The 19,155-nt window shown below is 39.6% G+C and overlaps 1 protein-coding gene across 2 annotated transcripts in view; it reads right to left on the reverse strand.

Annotated features, from left to right (window-relative positions):
* Positions 1-3,866: 3,866 nt before the first annotated feature.
* The window catches only part of NKAIN2 (sodium/potassium transporting ATPase interacting 2), a 529,566-nt gene continuing 514,277 nt past the window's right edge, over positions 3,867-19,155 (reverse strand). For both annotated transcript variants that reach the window (XM_005487754.4, XM_074537869.1), the window contains 2 exons: positions 17,707-17,788; positions 3,867-12,515 (listed from right to left, as the gene is read on the reverse strand). In XM_005487754.4, the coding sequence (XP_005487811.2) occupies positions 12,506-12,515; positions 17,707-17,788 (92 nt within the window). In that variant the 3' untranslated portion in view covers positions 3,867-12,505. The remainder of the gene's footprint in view (positions 12,516-17,706; positions 17,789-19,155) is intronic.

A 19,155-nucleotide genomic window follows, 5' to 3' on the forward strand; every position in this document is an offset into this window, starting at 1 on the left:
CCATCTTCTCCAGGCCAATAGAGTACCATGCACACACCATGCCCCCAGATTTAGGTCCTCTTGCCAAGCCTGTGGGTAATCCAGACCTCCTCACGGATTTCTCCCTCTTTAACAGAAAGTGTCAGCAGCAAACAAGCCGTGTGCTGGTAGCATTTCTGCAGATAGCTGTGCACAAAAGCCAAAACCTGACAGTTACCATGGGATTATCTCATTAAGCTTTTGCTGAATATACTGCATTCTTCAATGTCTGGTAATCTTTTCTATTCTTCTCCCTGTCCTCCTCTTCTCTTGCCCTCTGTGCAGGAATGTGAATTGTATCAAACCCCAGAAAGGGTAAGGGAGCTGCTGTGCTCTGTCACCCAGCAGAGTGGTTCCATGGGTTGCATTTGGCTTGAAAAATCCCATCTTTCAAACCCTCTCCAAAAAGGAATTGGTGTGTATTTTGGAAAAAAGAAATCAGTTACTGCACCTGCTGTTACTTACGAATAATGATAAAAAGCCCTGAAGAAGGAGGATACTTAACCTGCTCTGCTACTGAGAACTGGATCAGGTTCTTATTTTCCCCAAGCTGCCTTTGTGCTCTTTTAGCAAATGCAGGAATCTTTGGATGGGTGTGTTTTACAGTTGCTCCTGTGAAGGGCTATTTACATTCCAGAGAGGCACAAGGGGGTCCCAATAGCAAAGGTGGTTATTATTTAACGAGAACCAGTCCTTTCTGGTTTGTGCATGTGTCCTGTGTGCCCAGGGCTGCAGGAATAGTCCCTGGGGAAGACTTGGTGCTATAGAAATATTAACAGCATCTGGTGTTTCAGCAGAAAGATTTCTGTTCTTTTGGATTCAACAAAGAACATGGCATAACCCAGTATGCCCAAACTGCCAGGGAGGCTGGGGCCACATTTTAATGCACACCCTTTTCCACTTGAGGGATTTTCTTCTCCCTTAGCTCCTTAGGTAAAAGAGCCTGAGTGACAGATTTTCCCCACTGTTGTCCAAATCTCCAGCATATTCCAGACCTGTCAAGAAGATTGTCAGCTATTGCATTGCAGTCCTGCTATGGATGTGCCTGTTTGGAGACAGCTGCTAGCCTGGGTCAGGCTGCCTGCACTGGCCCCAGGTGTTCCGTGGGCTGTGGCACAGAGCTGCTGCTGCTGCTGCTGCTGCTGCTGCTGTGAGCCCGCAATAGGTTTTAGAGAGCTGGGAAGGGAATTGTGGTGACTTGCTGCTGGCACATTCCTGTTAATGTGTTTACTCACTTTCTTCAGGATCTTATGAGAATTGCCAGTGAATTCAGACAACTGACAGGATCTTAGTTATAATTAGTAGCAGCTTCCATTCTGACACACGGGAAGGACTAACAGCATTTTTCTTAAGGCAGAGTTGTTATGCTCTCCTCCAGAGAGGTACTTAAAAAAGTACATTTTCTAGCAAAAAGCCTCTCCCACTTGTTTAGGACAGATGGGAGAGGCAGGGATTCTGAAGTGATGGAGTTTGAGGGTAAAAAATTATTGTACAAACTGTCACAGAGCGTGGGCTTTCACAGATCAGCTATTTTTGTTATTACTGACATGCATCCGTTATATCAGGAAGTCAGTATCAGGGCAGATGTGGATGAAGTTTATATTTCTTTGTTCATAAAAGCTGTGAAAAATCACAGGGAAATTAGCAGCGTACAGTACATGTGGAGACCTGAAACTCAAGGGCTGAATCAAATTACTGAATTTATTTAGCCTGATGAGCAAAGTGTACCTGTCCACAGAGTCTAATCACAAGGCACTGATTTTCAAAGGCCCTTTTGTTCCACTTCAGAGGAGTTTGAAAATAAAAATAAACATTAGTGAATATTCAAAAAGGCCCAAGAAGCTAAATGCCCAAGAAGAGTTTAAGATCTGCTGACTTTCAGTGAAACTGGGGGTCTGGTTTGAGGATAACTCTCCTCACAAACACCACAGAAATGAAGTGGCTGAAGGAATGGCTTGGGCTCCAGTTCTTTACAAATGCAAGCAGACCCAAAATGTTTGAGAAGGCCCAGCCTGAGGAGCTCTTTGCCATCATTATTTCCTCTGAAAGTCTCTTTGTTATACATGCCTGCAAGTCCTTCTAGGAATCTGCCTGGTCTCTTTCTCCTGGTTCTGTAATGGACTGTACAAATGAAAAGTAAATAATTCCGGGACAAAAATTGAACTATGAACTTCCATTTCACAAACCCGGAGACCTTATGAGTTCAAATGAGAGTAAAGGCAATAGGACTGGGAGATGATCTGGGACAGTCACCAGGCAGTCATTTAAGTATATTTTAACAGCCTGAGATTAACAGAGCTTCTGGCCATAACTGTATGACTTCCAGGACTGAGAAGCTTTTTTGTAGTGTAAGTGGTTTATAGACCTGAACTTGGGGATAGTTTTTGAGATTGATCCTGATGGTTAACTTAACAGTAGAATACCTTCATGTCAGTTTTTCCTGCTATTTCCTTTGATTTTTCTACATGTAATATGTATTAATTTTAATATAATCAATAAGCATTCATAGAAGTAATGACACTAAATAATCCTGCACATGACTCAGGGTGTCTTCACATTGATAAAGGAAGCTTGAATATGTTCAAGTTCAAACAGTGAATTATCTTTTTTTACCTATAGTTTGTTTTTCAGAAGTATACCTGAACTATAGCTTTCCTAATGCAAAAAAATTGGAGCATTGTCCCTGTTTGCCAAAACTACCTCCTCTAACTGAACTTGCTCTTTACCAAGTGCAAAGTGAAGCAAGGTAGGACTTTGCCACCTCAATTATAAAAAGCTGTAGCCGGACAAAAGTCTGATTTCTTCTCTTACAAGAAAGACATGATCTGAGTTAAAACAGAGACTTTGGAAATGATTCCTCCAGATGCAGACTTGCTCTTCTTGCTGGTGCCAGGAGGATGGGATCTCTTGGATGATACCATTGGTCAGCTCTGGGCGCTACTGGTGATGGAGCCAACACAGGGAGTGGGAGTTTTTGGGGCTCTGACAGAAGCTGGGAGCAGGGACATAGATATTGCTGCCCTTCCTGGTTGCCCCTGCTTGAAGGATTCCCTACTCCATTTTTGCCTAGATCTGCCCCTGCTCAGGTGGCACAGCACCACTGGAGCGCTGGATGCTTTTCCACTGAGGATGTAGAGACCCTGCTTAATTTTAATTGGCACTCAGCAGTGGTTCAGCTCAATAACTCAATGCGCCATGACAACTGAGACTGTTGGGGGGCAACAGTCTCAATGATCAGGTGTGAGAAGGACAAGCTCAAGGGAACAGCCCTGAAAGAGTACTGCTAGCTTCTCATCTGTATCCTTTCACAGCGCAGAACATGGGTTGTAGACATCAGTGACTGTCAGGGTGGGAGTCTCACCCAGACAGAGTTTTGCCAGGAGCTGCATTTCAGGCTGTAAGTTAATGAACAAGAAGCATTTTTGCACAGGAGAAACTCCAGACTGAGACATGCCTTTGGCAAAAGAATTGCATTTCTAGAAACACTGGATATTATTAGACTGTCTTTTGAGGTGGTGCTTTTTCTTTCTGTTTATGTGCAAAAATCTCCCTGCTGCTGAATTAGTTTGCTCAATGGAAATCTTATCAAGTCTGAGGAGCTCTGTGCAACTGAGCAAGAAGCAAGAAGGATGTGAAATACACTGAGAATTCTGGTTACAACTAATATTTAACATGTATTTATAAAGGGAAAAGAGGTTATGTAGCAGATTCCTACTATCACATTGGCTAAATAGCTATGCAAATGTCTTGATTTCTCCCTAATGCTCATGTTTTGCAGAAAGCCTCCCAGGGTGTTAATACCCCAGGTGATGTTCATTTACATGAAATGAAATACACAGAGGAGCGGGAACGATGGAAAGATTTTACTGGCACAAATGTGGCAATGAGCAAGTTATATGGGTCAGCACAAAAGAGTACAGATAAAATTTTTATATCACAAGATTATGTGTTTCACAAATGCTGGGCATGAAAAGGGAAAAAAACAATCTCAATTTTTGTAGAGCATTTAAAAATTATTGAGGATAATGGCTGTGAGTTTTTGTTTTTCAAGGATAGCAAATATTCAGACATCTTAATCACAAAGTATGAGATCTTGAAATCTCATTGAAACAATCAGCAAGATTCTCACTGGCCTTAATGAAGATGGGATTTCATTCAACTGGCCAACTATAGGAGACTCAAATAAGGGAAAAATAATAATCAACGCATTGTAGAAACTGATGGGGGTTTTTTCTCTCTTAATATGCAGACCTGTTTTGTTCACCCCAATGCTTAATTCCAAGACTACCTCAGACTAAAAAGGATGATTTTTGTGTCCTTTTGAGATGCTAGGAGTATTTCCAACAGAGAAAAAATATAGCTTGAATGAGAGGCAAATCACAGGATCAGAGATTGGTTGGGGCTGGAAGGTGCTTCTGGTGACTGTTGTCTCCAGCAACCCTGCTCATGCAGGGCCACCTACAGAGCATTGTCCAGGACCAAGTCCAATCAAGATTTGACAGTCTCCAAGAATGGAGACCCCACCACCTCTCTGGGCAATCTGTGCCAGTGCTCGGTGACTCTGACAGTAAGAAAGAGTTTGCTGATGTTCAGAGGGAATGTCCTGTGTTTCTGTGTGTGTCACCCGCTATCACTGAGAGGTGCCTGTCTCCATCTGTCTGTTACAGTTGGTTTAATAGGTAGGGTGGAGTTTTCTAAATCCATTGGGGAAGGGCTGTCCCATGATGCAGACTGCCAGGGCACTTGTCACTGGGTCTATGGTCTTTCACTTTTCCTGAGGAGTTGTTCCTAGCCACCTAAAAGTGAAGAATTTGACCACTGCTGAAGATGCCTGTAAATCACACCCATGCTGCATGTATGCATGCAATTAATATGTTAATTAAAAAAAAAAAAAAAAAAAGAGCTGTTCAGGGTTCTTGAGAGTTTAAAATAAAAATATTTGCCCAAATGAGACTCAACACTTTCAAAGAATGGTTTCCTTTTGGTTTCAGTTCTTCATCTTTCACAGACCTCTATTATGCCCAATATCTGCCATTTTGAAATCTGTGACTTGTCCAAATTTGGCCATCTCTATGTATTGACTTTGAAAGACATGCTGCGACAACATTAAAAGAGAAAATCATAGAACCATGAAATGATGTGAGTTTGAAGGAACCTAAAGATCATCTAGTTCCAAAACCCCTGCCATGAATAGGGAGACTTTTCACTAGACTGGATTGCTGCTGCCTGCTGGGATGAACTAAAGCAGGATGGAGCCTGTGTCCCTGTGTGTCTCTGCTGCTCGGAATGCATTGTAAGCAAGACAATGAAATAAATACAGTCTTTGCATTTCAGCTGTGGTTTGATGGTTGCCTTTGTTTTCCTGTCTGTGCCAATTCGCTCAGCATTAACCTGGCCTTGAACACTTTCAGGAATGGGGAATCCATCACTTCTCCAGGCAACTTGTTCCAGTGCCTCACCATCCTCAAAGGAAAGCATTTTTTCCTAATGTCTAACCTAAGCTTCCCTTTTTCATTTTTAAAGCCATTCCCCCTTGTCCTATCACTTCTTGCCCTTGTAAAATCTTATCTAAACTTATGGAAACCATCGTGAAAGTGCTGGCCTCCTTAAAACATTCTTGCATTGTTTTCCTGGATTTGAACTACAAAACATAAGGAAAACCAAAGAGGGAACAGTTATTCTATTTACTGTCAAGAGTGTTCAAAATGTTTTTCCTAGTAAGTTTCTCTCTAAAGTTTAAGCAGGAGGTTACACTAGAAAAGACCTTACATCTTTGCCATGTTGAGCAGACACTAAAAGCAAAGATTAAATGGAAAACACATCTTTATATTAATTATAGATGGCTAGTGTTTCTCAGGACCTGAGGGAAATAAACAAAAGTTCTCAGATCCTGAGAGTTTGGAGTGCACTGCTTTAAATCAGTAAGTGTAGACAATTTACATGCCTAACATGCCACATATCAGCATGAAAACATTTGTCAGAAACTGATGAATGAAACAAGAAGAATAATGAAGAAAAATGACACTATACAAACCGTCCAGAGAGCAAAATAAACAATGTAAGTGTTTGGTAAATAAATCCCTGCAGAACTCTTAGAAATGAGTCACTGATTAATTGAATCAATCCATCAACCTTTTGTGATTACATCAATATGCAATCCCTTTGATGTTTGTACTTCTTCCATAGCTACTGTTTTAAATGCCTTTAAAATGTAAAATAAGATATAATATGTCCATATGGAGCTACCATAGATTAATTGGATATCCTAGTAAGATATAGCTGGCTGATTCTTTTACTTAATTCTTATATGTAATGCTGTAAATAACTGTATCACCTTCTCCTTTTTCTGAATTTTTTTTGTCACCCACTTCTTTGACTAACTGAAGTTTAACAGCGGGGGGGGGAATGTGAGATCATATTTTTCTTTTTTTTCCTGCTTGAAATGTTCTCATTAACTTGCTTTATTTATCACATAAATCCTTTGTAGAAAGGACTGTCTTATTTACTCTATTCATAGATTGCACCATGCTTGTACATCCAGTAATTATCAGAAATAATAATTTTTGTATACCAAATCCCTGTCTAGAAAATAAACACATAGGACTTTTAATATCTTGAGAGGAGGGACAGGAAAAGCTAAGCAGAAAAGGTGAGAGACTGTGTGTGGTTATGTATCTCCACCATAAAATATAGCCACATAACAGGTGTGTGTGTATGTGTGCATGTATGTGTGACTGAGTGAACTGAGCCAACATTTACCACAAATGCACACAGATGCATCAATATGGAGAATACTATGCAAATTAAAGCAATTTCACATATTTGTGTGCTCTCCTAGGAACAAAATATTCACCTGCATGCAAAGAAATCAACTATCTAAATGTTTGCAAGGGGGAAAAACACAATCCTGAGAAAATTCTTGGAGAAAAGGAAACGTGAATCTAATCCAGTAAATGTGTTCACAAACATTTTTTATTAATTTCTTCTAATTCACCTGTGCCTTTTGTAGCTCTGGATATTTATGACTTTCTCTGTACTTAGTGAGCTATAGCTTTAGCAAATGGAATTATGATTCCAGCCAGGGCTTGCTGCGTCTCCTGGCTTCTGTAATGCTGCCAACCTTTACATTTGGTTAAATGTCTCCCTGTCTGGGGCTTTTTGAGAATGTACATAACCTTGTGCTTCCTCTTCTTGTCATTTTGCACCCATCCTCAGTGACACTCCTCCACGGCTGCCATTGCCACCTTTATGTGAGTTGGAAGCAATGGGCGTGACAAAGAGCAGTACGTAATTTTGGGAGGGTATTTGGGGCTGTGTTCAGGAAGAGAGACAGTGAGAATGGCATGAGAAGATGGTGACAGAGAGAGAGAAATTAACTAGGTGTGAAATGTCTGTGTGGCAGAACTGGGGGCTTTTCGAGAGCACATGCTGGATGTGAACATGCCTCTTCACCTTAAGCTCCCCATAACCTATTTCCCATCAGGACAAAGGCAAAGCTGGGAAAATGATAAGGTACCAGATGGCAATAAAGACCCTTTTCCATTGATGGATGGAGAAGCATGGCTTTTGTAGAGATATAATTTTGAATCAGAGATGACCACAAACATTATTTATTTTTTAATTCTCATGTTTCTCATGTTTCATAGTGCTTCTATCTATCCACAATAATAATCTCAAGGCAGTTGGAAGTCCCAAAAGCTACGTCTTCTACTCAACAGAGAGCAGAAAAATTGGTGTTTTTATTGGACTTTTTATTGAAAAATAAAAAGTGATCTTTTGTGATCTTGGCAGGATTTTGGAAGACACTTGTAAAAGACATAATCTGTTTCAATTGGTTTCTGAGAGATAAAGGAAAAGTGCATTTTTAAAAGACCCTTCTTTTGTACGTATGGAGAGAGATGTGCAACAAATGTATGCATGGTGCTACTTAGAACTTCACATTTGGTACAGTATCTTCCTAAACCACTCAGCTGTGCCAAGGTCTCAACTTTAACTAGCTGTAATTGCTTCTCTTGTTGAAGGTCTGAACAGAGGGACTTGTCAGGACATGAGATCAAACAGAGCTGATTTCTCCAATCCATGTCAGGAGATGAAGCATATTGGTGACTACAGGAGGAAAATCTCTTTTACTGATTCTGTGCTGTGCCACTTCTGTATGTGAATGAGTAATTGCAGTCTAAAGGGCAGTTTCTTTTATGCATTGTAATTGCATTTAATACTGCACATAGCTTGAAGCAGACCAATTAGCTTAACAACTGTCTTCATCTTTCTCCAAGGAGCAGTGGACGCAGTGCTGTCTGCAGTACTGCTATGTATTGGTTCTTCAACAACACCTGGCTTACCTTTAGTGTCTGCTGTCAATCCACACGTGCTGGGAAAAAGCCAGATTCAGAATAGCTAGGGAACAAATTCAAGAAGTCCATCACTTTCATCTCAGCTACTCACCAGTAGACAGTCAGCAAGCAATACATACACATAGACTATTAATGGGGCTATAGTATTTGCCTTTAAAACTAAAACAGAGGACTGGAAATGAAAATATTGCAAGGTGGAGTGATTCACAGTGTGGAGTTTTGCTTGGTCTACTATCAGTGTGCTCAAATGGAAGGTGAGCATGCCAGTGATGAAAGGCCTCAGACACTGAGTTAATGGCCATTCCTATCTGGAGACATCCAGCAATCAATAGATAACTGTGCGACACTTTATCAAAATGCTGTGCAGCAGTGGAATATTGTCAACAGTACTTAGATTTAGCAGGTGGAGCACAAACCATTTCTCCTTACCTGACTGAAAAGTATCACTTGCACTATTATGAAGACCTAAAAAGTCCTAACGAAAGAACTCTCTTTCTAAGGAGTCATCCTAAGAGAGCATGACTGAGTATTTCAAAATTTATATAATTCTGCTCCACCTTTATTAAATGACCTCAGGCAAGCTGTCAATATATGTGAGCTCTATAAACATTTTTCCTAAAACAGGATTCCATCATTCCAGTGTAGGGACAATAAATAGCATATAAAAGAATATGAATGCAGAGGAAATATCCATGTTACACAGCTCATTCTTAACAAGTATTATTTTTGCAATACTTAACACTGTTGGCAACTCTATACCTATCATGGGCTTAAAATTCCTGATGAGTGGGCAAAAACCAGTCCTGTTTTCTAAGTAGAGTCTGTTGCAGTCAGCCTTGTAAAAGAAACCTTTTAGTGTCAGTGATAATGAAAATACCTGGTACATATGACAGCGTTAAAATGGTGTCATGACCTGGCAATTTCTATTCAGGGCTGTCACATCCATGCACTGCACAGATCGGGATTGTCATCATGTAAATGTAATAGGATTCTTTATCCTGCATTGTTGCTCAGCTGGGAAGAGTAATTCTGAGTTTCCTGTAAGTTCTGAATAGCAGCAGGGGGCCATGAATAGCTTGGAAACCTATATTTTTCCATTTATTTTTTTTTAAATGCAAATTACACTAGTAAGTCAAAAAAATCACTTTTGTTAAAAATACATTCAGAATTAACAAATGCCAAAAAGAAAGGAAAAAAGACACATTTGGATTGTATCTCTTGCCTTCTGAATATTTTAGTTTATAACAAAAGCCCAGCCTAGAAAAATAACATTCTTTACTGGATTTTGAGGAGGATACAGCTGTACAAATCAAAAATGCCATCCAGATATTCTCACATTACTGTGCTCTAAACTGCTTCCAGAAGAGATCTGTCCACTAATCATTTAGTTGAGTAGTCAACAGTCCTAACGTTTTTAATGGTGGTGCTCTAACTGCAACTTAAGCAAGGTTATGAATACCAACTTCATATAGGTATGTATGTGTGTATATATATATATATATATACTGTGTGTATGTGAGTGTGTGTATCTACTCTATATGTAATATATGAATACACATTTATATTGCAATCCATAGTAGTTAGATGTGCTTCCTATTTCCTAAGCATTTTACAAACATTAACAATTCAGACCTCACAAAAAGCCTGTGAGGCACATATTATTCTGTATTATGGATGGGAAGACTAAGACACAGAGAAATTAAGGCCAAAATTTTCTAATTTAAAATCAGGCCTATAAGCTACGTGCAGACACTTCATTAAATCGTCTGACTTCTAAAATTGCTAACTACCAGTAGCCGCTGTTCCATGGGAAATCACTGAAAGGTATGAAAAATTATCTTCTGAAAATTGGATTGCTGCTTAGGTGCCTAAACTGGTTTCTTTTCATGTTAAAAAATGATTTTTATAGAAATATCATTTTGATTAACTGGTATACAGGGAAAGATAAAATAACCTGTTATGACATTTTCATCCCATTTAAACCTCTTCATTGTGTTTAATACTGTACATCTGCTATATTTAAGATCACAGAAAAGTTGAAACTTTTTTAGTTTTGCAAGTTATGGGAAATTTCAGCCTGTCACTTGGAAGTTGCATGGGGTTTCCAAGGGTTGAAAAGCATCTCTACCCAGTAGGAACTCATATTTTCAGGTACTCAAGTATGAAAATTTAAATTTGAGATCCAAATCAGCAATGAATACTTTACAGGATCAGGCCTAGGGGACATTCATGTTTCATGCATGAAATTCCCAGCAGTATCTGAGATGGGAACCCTTGGTCCACTGCATCAGAATCTTCCTGGGTGATGCAGCCCCCAAAATAGTTAGTCCTGTGTATTTTATATACATAGACATACACACACCTCCACACACTTACATATATATATATCTATCTATATCTATATAAATCTCACTGAATCAATGTAGGTATAGTTCCTGAACATGTCCCGTGTCTTGTTTTCACTGGTGAATGCCTGTTCCTCTGTCATTGTCCAGAGTTGCTGCTTGTGACACTGTACATCCATGCAGACACAGCAAAGGGCACTGGCTTGTACAGGGATGGGTGAGTGGTGTGAGGCTGCTGGAGCAAGGGTTTGGCCAGCAGGGAAAAGGGACTTGCTCAGGGCTGCCTTGAGCATTTCCAAGCGCTGACCTTCCCTCTTGCCCTCAAAAGCTACATGGTCACCTCAGGTGTGGCAGGTGCGTGCGTTTGTCTATGCAAGGTCTGAGCAAAGAAACAATGACAATCCAAGTTTCTGAAAAACCTGAGCAAAATATTGGGTTTTCCTAGTGAAAGCCATCTACGTTCTTGAAAGTACAGATCAGATGTAGAATAAAACATATGTTCCTAGGAGTTCAGAGTATTTCATATACACATTGACCTACTAGCAAAATTCCCAAAGGCATCTTGTTGCCAACTACGTAACAGCACAGAGGGTTTTTTTTCAGCCACAATAATACAGGAAGATAAAATACACGTTCTAACACACGACAGATCCCCCAAATATACCACAAAAAGGTCTTCAGTATTTCTTCAACTCAACTAGTCCCTCCCTGCCCTCTCCAACCAAAATCAAGAAATAAAATATGTGGATCCCTTATGGTGCAATTAGGAAAAAAAAAAGCTCACTTACAGAGAATTTTTAGTTGAAATCAGATATAAAAGAGTAAACATAGATAGTACATATTCAGTTGGCCTTTGTTCATAGAAATCTGCAGATGTCTCTGTAGTTAGTAAAAGATGTTTAGAGATAGCTATAAAAGCACCTACAGTGCGATAAATAAAACCAGCGGGATTAAGAAGCACTGTTTCTGCTGCTTATTTCCAGTAGGTTCAATTATTAGTTTCTGTTACCCCTTTCCCCATCTTGACCCCAAAAGGTTCTCAGTTATTTCTTTATTTATTTTTCTTTTTAATCATTATAAACTATTTCTTGACCACTGTGGAGCCCCAAAAGTAAAGCACTTATCAGACAGCTGGCAGTTTTCTACTTGGTTGCTCTGGAGCCATGGAGCAACAGAGCCTTATTCCCTGACATGAAAACAAAGCAAAACCAAACAAAAGAAAACCACTGACTTAGAAATCGTTCAGAATTAACAGCAGCATGTTAACTTCAGAAAGCTTGCACGTAGTTTCTCTAATGTGCAACGCAGTTGGGTTAAGGCAAGTATGAACTGTACAGCCTTCAGGGCAAACAATGCGCTGTCTATTGACTTCTGCTGCAAGGTCATCCTGGTGTTTCAGTGTTGTTGACTGAGGAGACTCAACGCGGCCCGGAGTGTGGAGGAGGCTCCCACAGCACTGAGTGGGCTGGGTTCATGTCTTAATCCAGATGGGCCATGGTGGCGGTGGCCAAGGGAAAAAAAGGGGACAAAAGGTGGCACCAATGCCTCTGCTGTGTCCCTCTGGTGCTGAGAGGCAGGAGGTTCAAGGAGGGGTTCTGGGGCGTCTCCTTTAGTACCTGTTAGAAAGAGAGGCTGCAGGTCTCTGTTTTCTGTCTCACTGTTCAATCAGTTTTTATACAATATTTTTAGCACAAAAATGGAATTTCTTTTCTCTTTGAAGAACCAGGAGGCCATCCTGAAAGAGATTTTTGAACAGGTCCTCTAGCCCACCTTGAATAGTCCCCATATTTACTTTGACCTAGAAGAAAGACAGAGAAAGAACAATATTTATAATCCAGGATATACTTTTCTAATCCCTGCCCTGCTGCTCTGGTGCCCTTTTGCAAGCAAGTGTAATCCACAAACCAGTTCAGATACACGTGGGATGAAGAGGACAGAAAGACAAAGTGTTTACTCAAGTAACTGCCTTGGCTTTCTCTGGAACATTGTTAGAGAAGTCAGCACAAGTTTTCTAAACAATCTTAGGCAGGAGTTATATTTAATTATAATCTTTACTGTATGTCCATGGGTCAACTGGAATATGACCTGATTTATATAATCCATCAGATACGTAGCTGTCTTTGTAAAACCAAGAAGTGACATGGTATGAGGGCAGAAGGGCTGGATTGCAGGTGCAGGGGAAAGCTGCCCACAGCTCACTCACAAAGCAGAGACCCTGTGCAAGCGCCACAGCCCGGCCACCTTAACAGTATTGTCCCAAACCCATGTTTTGTAACTAAAGCTTTCAGTCTAAAATTGACAGGATGTTGTTTGTTGATAGTGAAAGCTCAGGTGGTAGGTTATTTAAATGTGTCTGAATCCCAAAACATGAGGTGATAATTACACAGAAGTTTGTACTGCGTGAACATGTGGAGTGTCATGGTGGTTATACTCAAGGTGCTAGTTTTAGTGTCTTTTTTTGTTTTGTGTTTCATTTATACTTTCAGTGAATGGTGAAGTAGGTAGCGCTTTCAGTTTGTGCAATTATCTAGACAAATGCCTATATGTGTGTGTGTGTGTGTGTGTGTGCGTGCAGGAATACAGATACTGCAAATATTCTTAGGCTTCACAATAGGAGGAAAGCATGCTTCACTTCAGGGCTGCACTGCTTTTGAGCAATTTCTCCAGTGCATTAGGCATCAACATCAGACATGCATGGGGTTTTTTTGCTTCACTTCTTCTTTTCTCGAACAAACAAGTTCAATGTGAAGAACATAAAGAAAGATCTCTCTCCCCTCCCTCCTTCCTACTGTTTTTAGAGCAGTGATCATGCAGTGCAGTCTTGTTCCACAACTACCACTGTTTTTTTTCATGTGCAGCAGAATCAGTGTCAGGGAGTGTTTAGTCACCTTCCTCCGTCACCTCCCATGAGGAGAATTTTGACTTGACAATTGATTTCCGCCATCTTATTGTGTCCTTCTCCCATGGTCTGGAAATGAGCACTGGCATCTCCGGCACAGAATGCCCGGAAGCTGCTTTTGAGTACATCAGCTGTGGCCACACTGCAAGGAGGTACATGAGCATCCCGTTCTGTTCAAAAAGCGTATTCATTTTGAAGGGACTGTCTAGGCTTCTTGGCTTGGACAGCATAGAGCACACTGTTGGCACTTAAATAATAAAAAAATCCCATTTATAACAGGTAGAGAAATGTCACCATAAGAACTCTTCCCCAAGCATAGTTTTAAATTGCATATATTTTTCACTTTAAAAAGTAAACTGATTTAAATTAAATATTAAATTGGAAGAGGTGATAAGGAAAACTTTGATTGGAATTTAAAGCCTAAAACATAGAGGAAAAAAACTTCAATGTGAGTCTGAATCTAATAATTCTAGACTATTAAAGGTAACAGTAGCTAGAGATAGTCACTTTAATTAACTATCTAAACATAATATTTCTTTTTCAGAAACCAAGGTTCTTCTTTTCCTTAGATATCCTGTTCATTTAGGGTAGTTTTGCATAACTGATGAAACACCACAGAAAGCAACTATGTGTGTTTAAACTGAATTAGAATGTTCTGAAAAGTAGAGCTTGATTGATGAAAATCACAAATAAAAAGTAATAAATCTTTAGATGAAATAATCCTGATGACAGAATAAAAATGTAAATATGAGAAGCCTGAATAAATTAATAAAATTTGCACATGTAAGTTGGTTCAATATAACCTCCACATTAACAAAATGAAGTCCTAACTTTAGCACACAGGAAGAACTGGTTACAAAACAGTATGTCTTAACAGTTAGCAATTAGTAAACCCAGCATTCCTTCAGAAGAATAGGTAAATAGTGCATGTATAAAGGACTTAAAATTGATTTCAATCACTTAGATGAAAAACTGTCTGACTTTCCAAAGAAATAAGTTTCTATTGAAGGACTTCTGTCATTGCAATCCATTAAATCAATTCATATCAGCAAGCAGTGGATAATGACTGAGACCTAACACAAAATTCTGGATGCCTTTAAGATTTGTACTAGTTCTGCGTATGAATCAATCTGGTAAATATATAGGGGCTTCTCTGTTCTGTATTACTGAACTACATGTTGAAATTTGTATTTTGAAAGAATCTGAACAACCATTAGAAGGTGATATTGTTTTGGTGAGCTCTTCAAAGAGGAGGCCATATGCTCTCCTTCCATTTTGCAGCATGCCCAGCACACCACAGCATAGAGAACAAACTGCTGTTGTGCTTCTGCATATAGTTAGCTATCAGATGATTTAAAGGCACCTGTCTCCTGTTCAATTTCTCTAATAAATCCAGAGCTCCATATGAGATGTGCCCAATGTGAGTCTGAATAGGACAGGATGCAGTGCTGGCAAAAAGTGATCTCTGTATTTTCTTGATCTTCTGCCGGAATTAGATGGGATGATAATATATCTTCCATATATTATGCTTAATATATCTTCTGTTGCCTATGAATCCAAAGACATTGTGTAGCAACTGATAAAATTATGGAAATAGTTATATGAATACACATATATGGACATACATGGGTACAGTTGTATCCTGGATGGACATGATTATGGCTTGGAAAGCCATGATTATGCCTCTCCTCTCCTCTCCTCTCCTCTCCTCTCCTCTCCTCTCCTCTCCTCTCCTCTCCTCTCCTCTCCTCTCCTCTCCTCTCCTCTCCTCTCCTCTCCTCTCCTCTCCTCTCCTCTCCTCTCCTCTCCTCTCCTCTCCTCTCCTCTCCTCTCCTCTCCTCTCCTCTCCTCTCCTCTCCTCTCCTCTCCTCTCCTCTCCTCTCCTCTCCTCTCCTCTCCTCTCCTCTCCTCTCCTCTCCTCTCCTCTCCTCTCCTCTCCTCTCCTCTCCTCTCCTCTCCTCTCCTCTCCTCTCCTCTCCTCTCCTCTCCTCTCCTCTCCTCTCCTCTCCTCTCTGTTTTTCTTTCTTTCCTTGAATACTGTGAAGGTTTATATTGGTGATATTTGGGGAACAAACTCCGTAGGGAACCAAATCTTTCCTCCCAACAAATAAAGCTTTAAAATACTTGGTATTTTAAAGGCCTGTTGTCATATCAGCATGTTTTGATTTCTAATACATAATATTGCTGTAAAGAGAGCTACAAGCAGATCAAACCTTGACTTGATTAATTTGACATTCGAATTTGTCACTCCATTACCTAATGGACTGCCTACATTTACAGAGCAACTGCAATGTGAATACATATGCATGTGTTACTAGTGTGCCTCAGCTGCAAATAAAGAAAGGTATTCCTAAATGCCATAAAAGCTTCTTAAGGACAGATTGTAGCAAACTTAGAGAGCCCTGTCAAACACTATACAGTCAGAGGGAAACATGAAGTGTCTTTATTTGACTGTGGCTGGGACATGGCAATATTTTTGCGGGTTGATTGAACAAAATGTCCACTCACATTCTGTTTTCTGTCTCTTGTTAAAGACAGCTAAATCACCTATACTCCAGTGAGCATGCAGCATTGGAATAAGAGAAAACACAGTTTACATGGATTAATCATCTATCTCTTCATCTAAGCTACAGGCTGAAAACTATTGCCTTCTTTTTTGTTTTTTTTTTTCACAGGTCTAGTTTTCTTTCCAGTCAGTATGAAGATGCATAGTAAATGCAATCTGCTGTTCTGGAAGAAACACTGAGAGCATAAAGAGAATGGGATAATAGCTAGAGGGCTCCATATGTTGATGACAAGGTATGGTATACTGAGAAAGAGATAAGATCAGAATTGTTCTAAGTACCTATGTACCTCATATAAAACTATGAAGGAAATAACATTTTCTAAATGTGCAGCACTGTGCCAAAAGTGCAGGTGAAAAATATTTACTTGAGCACAGACAGATGGGAAGCTGAAGCTGAGACGACATTGGAGATATGCACCATTGTAATTTGAGATTATTAAAAAGCTCCTAGCAAAGCTCCTGAAGGGCCCAGTTCCAAACACCAACACAGAACAGATTGTGCCACTGATAAAGGAGTAAATGCAAGATTCCATTCAAAAATACACTAATCCATTAGTAGACTTGCTTCCACTAATCCGAAGAAATGAAATTGCATTCAAAGGTGAGTGGAATTGTGTGTTGGGATGGCTACTGTTTGCTTGAACTTAGTTCTTTTCCACAAAAGAAATGTTCAGATGAGAAACAAAGGAAAAAATGTAACTGTTGCCCCTTTATGAGTTGTGAGGTGCTGTGCTTTTAGTGTGTAGGGCATTGATGGCAAATAAAAAATATTTCCAAAGGCTGCAGCAGTGAGGTAAGATTTATCTGGGCAGTCAGGACTGTTCTGCATTTCAGTTGATTTGGAGACGATTGTTCCTGGGCTGGTCTATGGTTGTGCATCAGCTCTAGTGTGAATATACTCCAGCTGTGTGTATGAGCTGAGATTTGTTTGTTCATTTAACTCCCAAACATATCAGATTGCACTCTACCATGGAGTTGTCACTCAATGGTTAGGTAAAATACTGTCTTCTATTCAAACTAGTTTTAAAAGCCATATGTTGTTACATTTGTTTCGGCTTTTTTAAATGTGGAAACTGGAAATGAGGTACAGAGGTGCCTTGGTGAACAGATGCTCTGGTAAGACAAATGCTAAATGCATCCACTAAATTAGCAAGTTTCTGAACTTTTAATAAAACTTCATAAAAATCCACTTTTTTTCACAGCCAAGGTTTGTCACATATGATTAGTGTTTTTTCTACACCAAATTGTCGCTGTCTCTGAGTGGAATCTGCCTGAATGAAAATAGGGAAAAATCAGGTGAGAGCTGGATGCTGTTTGAAAAACTGTGACACATGATATCGTGCCCTAAGAAATCATTCTAATTCAACACAAGAGTAATGTTGGTTCCTAAGTGTAACTTGAATTCAGTCCATCAAAAAAGGCTTCTGACTATTCCAAATTTTTAAGTCATGCCATCTTTCAGCTTAATGATCCTTTAATATCAGGCTGCCACTCTGCTGAATATCCTAGAAGTTAAGTACTTACATATACATGGGCTGCAGCTGTAAATGAGATGTCTTCTGTGGACCTTGATAGCCATAAGAGTCAAATCCACCTATGAAATCAACTGAAAGGGGAGAAATTGCTTTCATTAGCAACATCTTTTCAGAACTGATAGGCATTATCATTCAAGAACCACCCAGTACACAGATTATTTTTGACAGGTCCTCTAATAATCTGTTAATATTAGACCAGCTAATTGGGAAGATACAGAAAAACAGTAAAAAAGTAAAGAAAGGCAAAGTATCCCTTTTTTCCCTTTCCTTTTAAAATCCATTCAATTTTAAAACCACATAAAAACAGTAAAGCATTTATAACAACCATCTTTCCACCAGAAATAACCACACATCCCTCTTTTTCAAGTAGACCACCTCACTAATACAACACAACATGCTATTTAGACATTACAACTGCTGAAAACCATTTATTTATGGGCATGAATGCTTCTGACTGATTACTGTGGCTGGCTTGCTGTCATACCATGGCTCAGCAGAGGATGTAGAGGAGAGAGTGCATTGATCCAACTCTGTCTCAGAGACAGAAGTTTCTCTGATTCCCTGTTTTGACATTTGGGTTGAAATGCATGAACAGAGATTTGGAACAATTTATCTGAGATGAAACTTCACAGATGTAAGGAAACCAGCATTTCTCACAAGATGCTGAAGGTCTGCAAGAAGGTTGTAGGGTGGGAGTTATTTATTAATTCACACAATTGCCAGCTTCTGATGGCCTTCTCATGTTTGTTTTAAACAATTTCCAGGAAAATTCAATCTCAGCTGAGCCCAAGACCCCTATATCTCTGCTAAAACACTTTCTTTGCACAGGTAAAATGGTGCCATTTGCTTCCTTTGTCCCAGGAGACTCAACTATCGGCTTATAGGGGTTATTTGGGAGCAGTTCTTGTCCCTGAAGTATTGTCTCTTACATCACAGGTCTGAATTGGACTTTACTTTGATAGAAAAGCACCAAAGAGTTCAGGTATGGAAGTGCATTTTTCACGTCTGGTCAATGCTACTGACAGACTGGCTCTGTGTACATTAAAAGTAAAGAGAAAAAAAGAAAAAGAAAAGGCTATTTGATAGAAAACAACTTCTTGTAGATCTAAAATGCAGTTACAGTCACAAACAACAAAAAAGTAAATTTACATGGTTTGAAAAATTCCACAGTGGTTGGACTCCTTAACACTTGCATTTATAAAGTTGTTTTAATACTAAGGTACCCCCCAATTTGTGCCACACTTAGTCACACTTATCAATACAGTTTCAGCCATTCCAGATATTTACCAAAATATCAAATTCTTATATGCCTCCATTTACCACTTACTCTGCAAGCAAAGAGCTACTAAAACACTGGACTGCCTGGGTACAGTATGTCTCCATTGCAACTGCACACATGTTGAATCTGTCATAAAGTCATTCTTTGCTGGCAAGGATG

Source organism: Zonotrichia albicollis, chromosome 3 (assembly GCF_047830755.1).
Source record: "Zonotrichia albicollis isolate bZonAlb1 chromosome 3, bZonAlb1.hap1, whole genome shotgun sequence".
Taxonomy (NCBI): domain Eukaryota; kingdom Metazoa; phylum Chordata; class Aves; order Passeriformes; family Passerellidae; genus Zonotrichia; species Zonotrichia albicollis.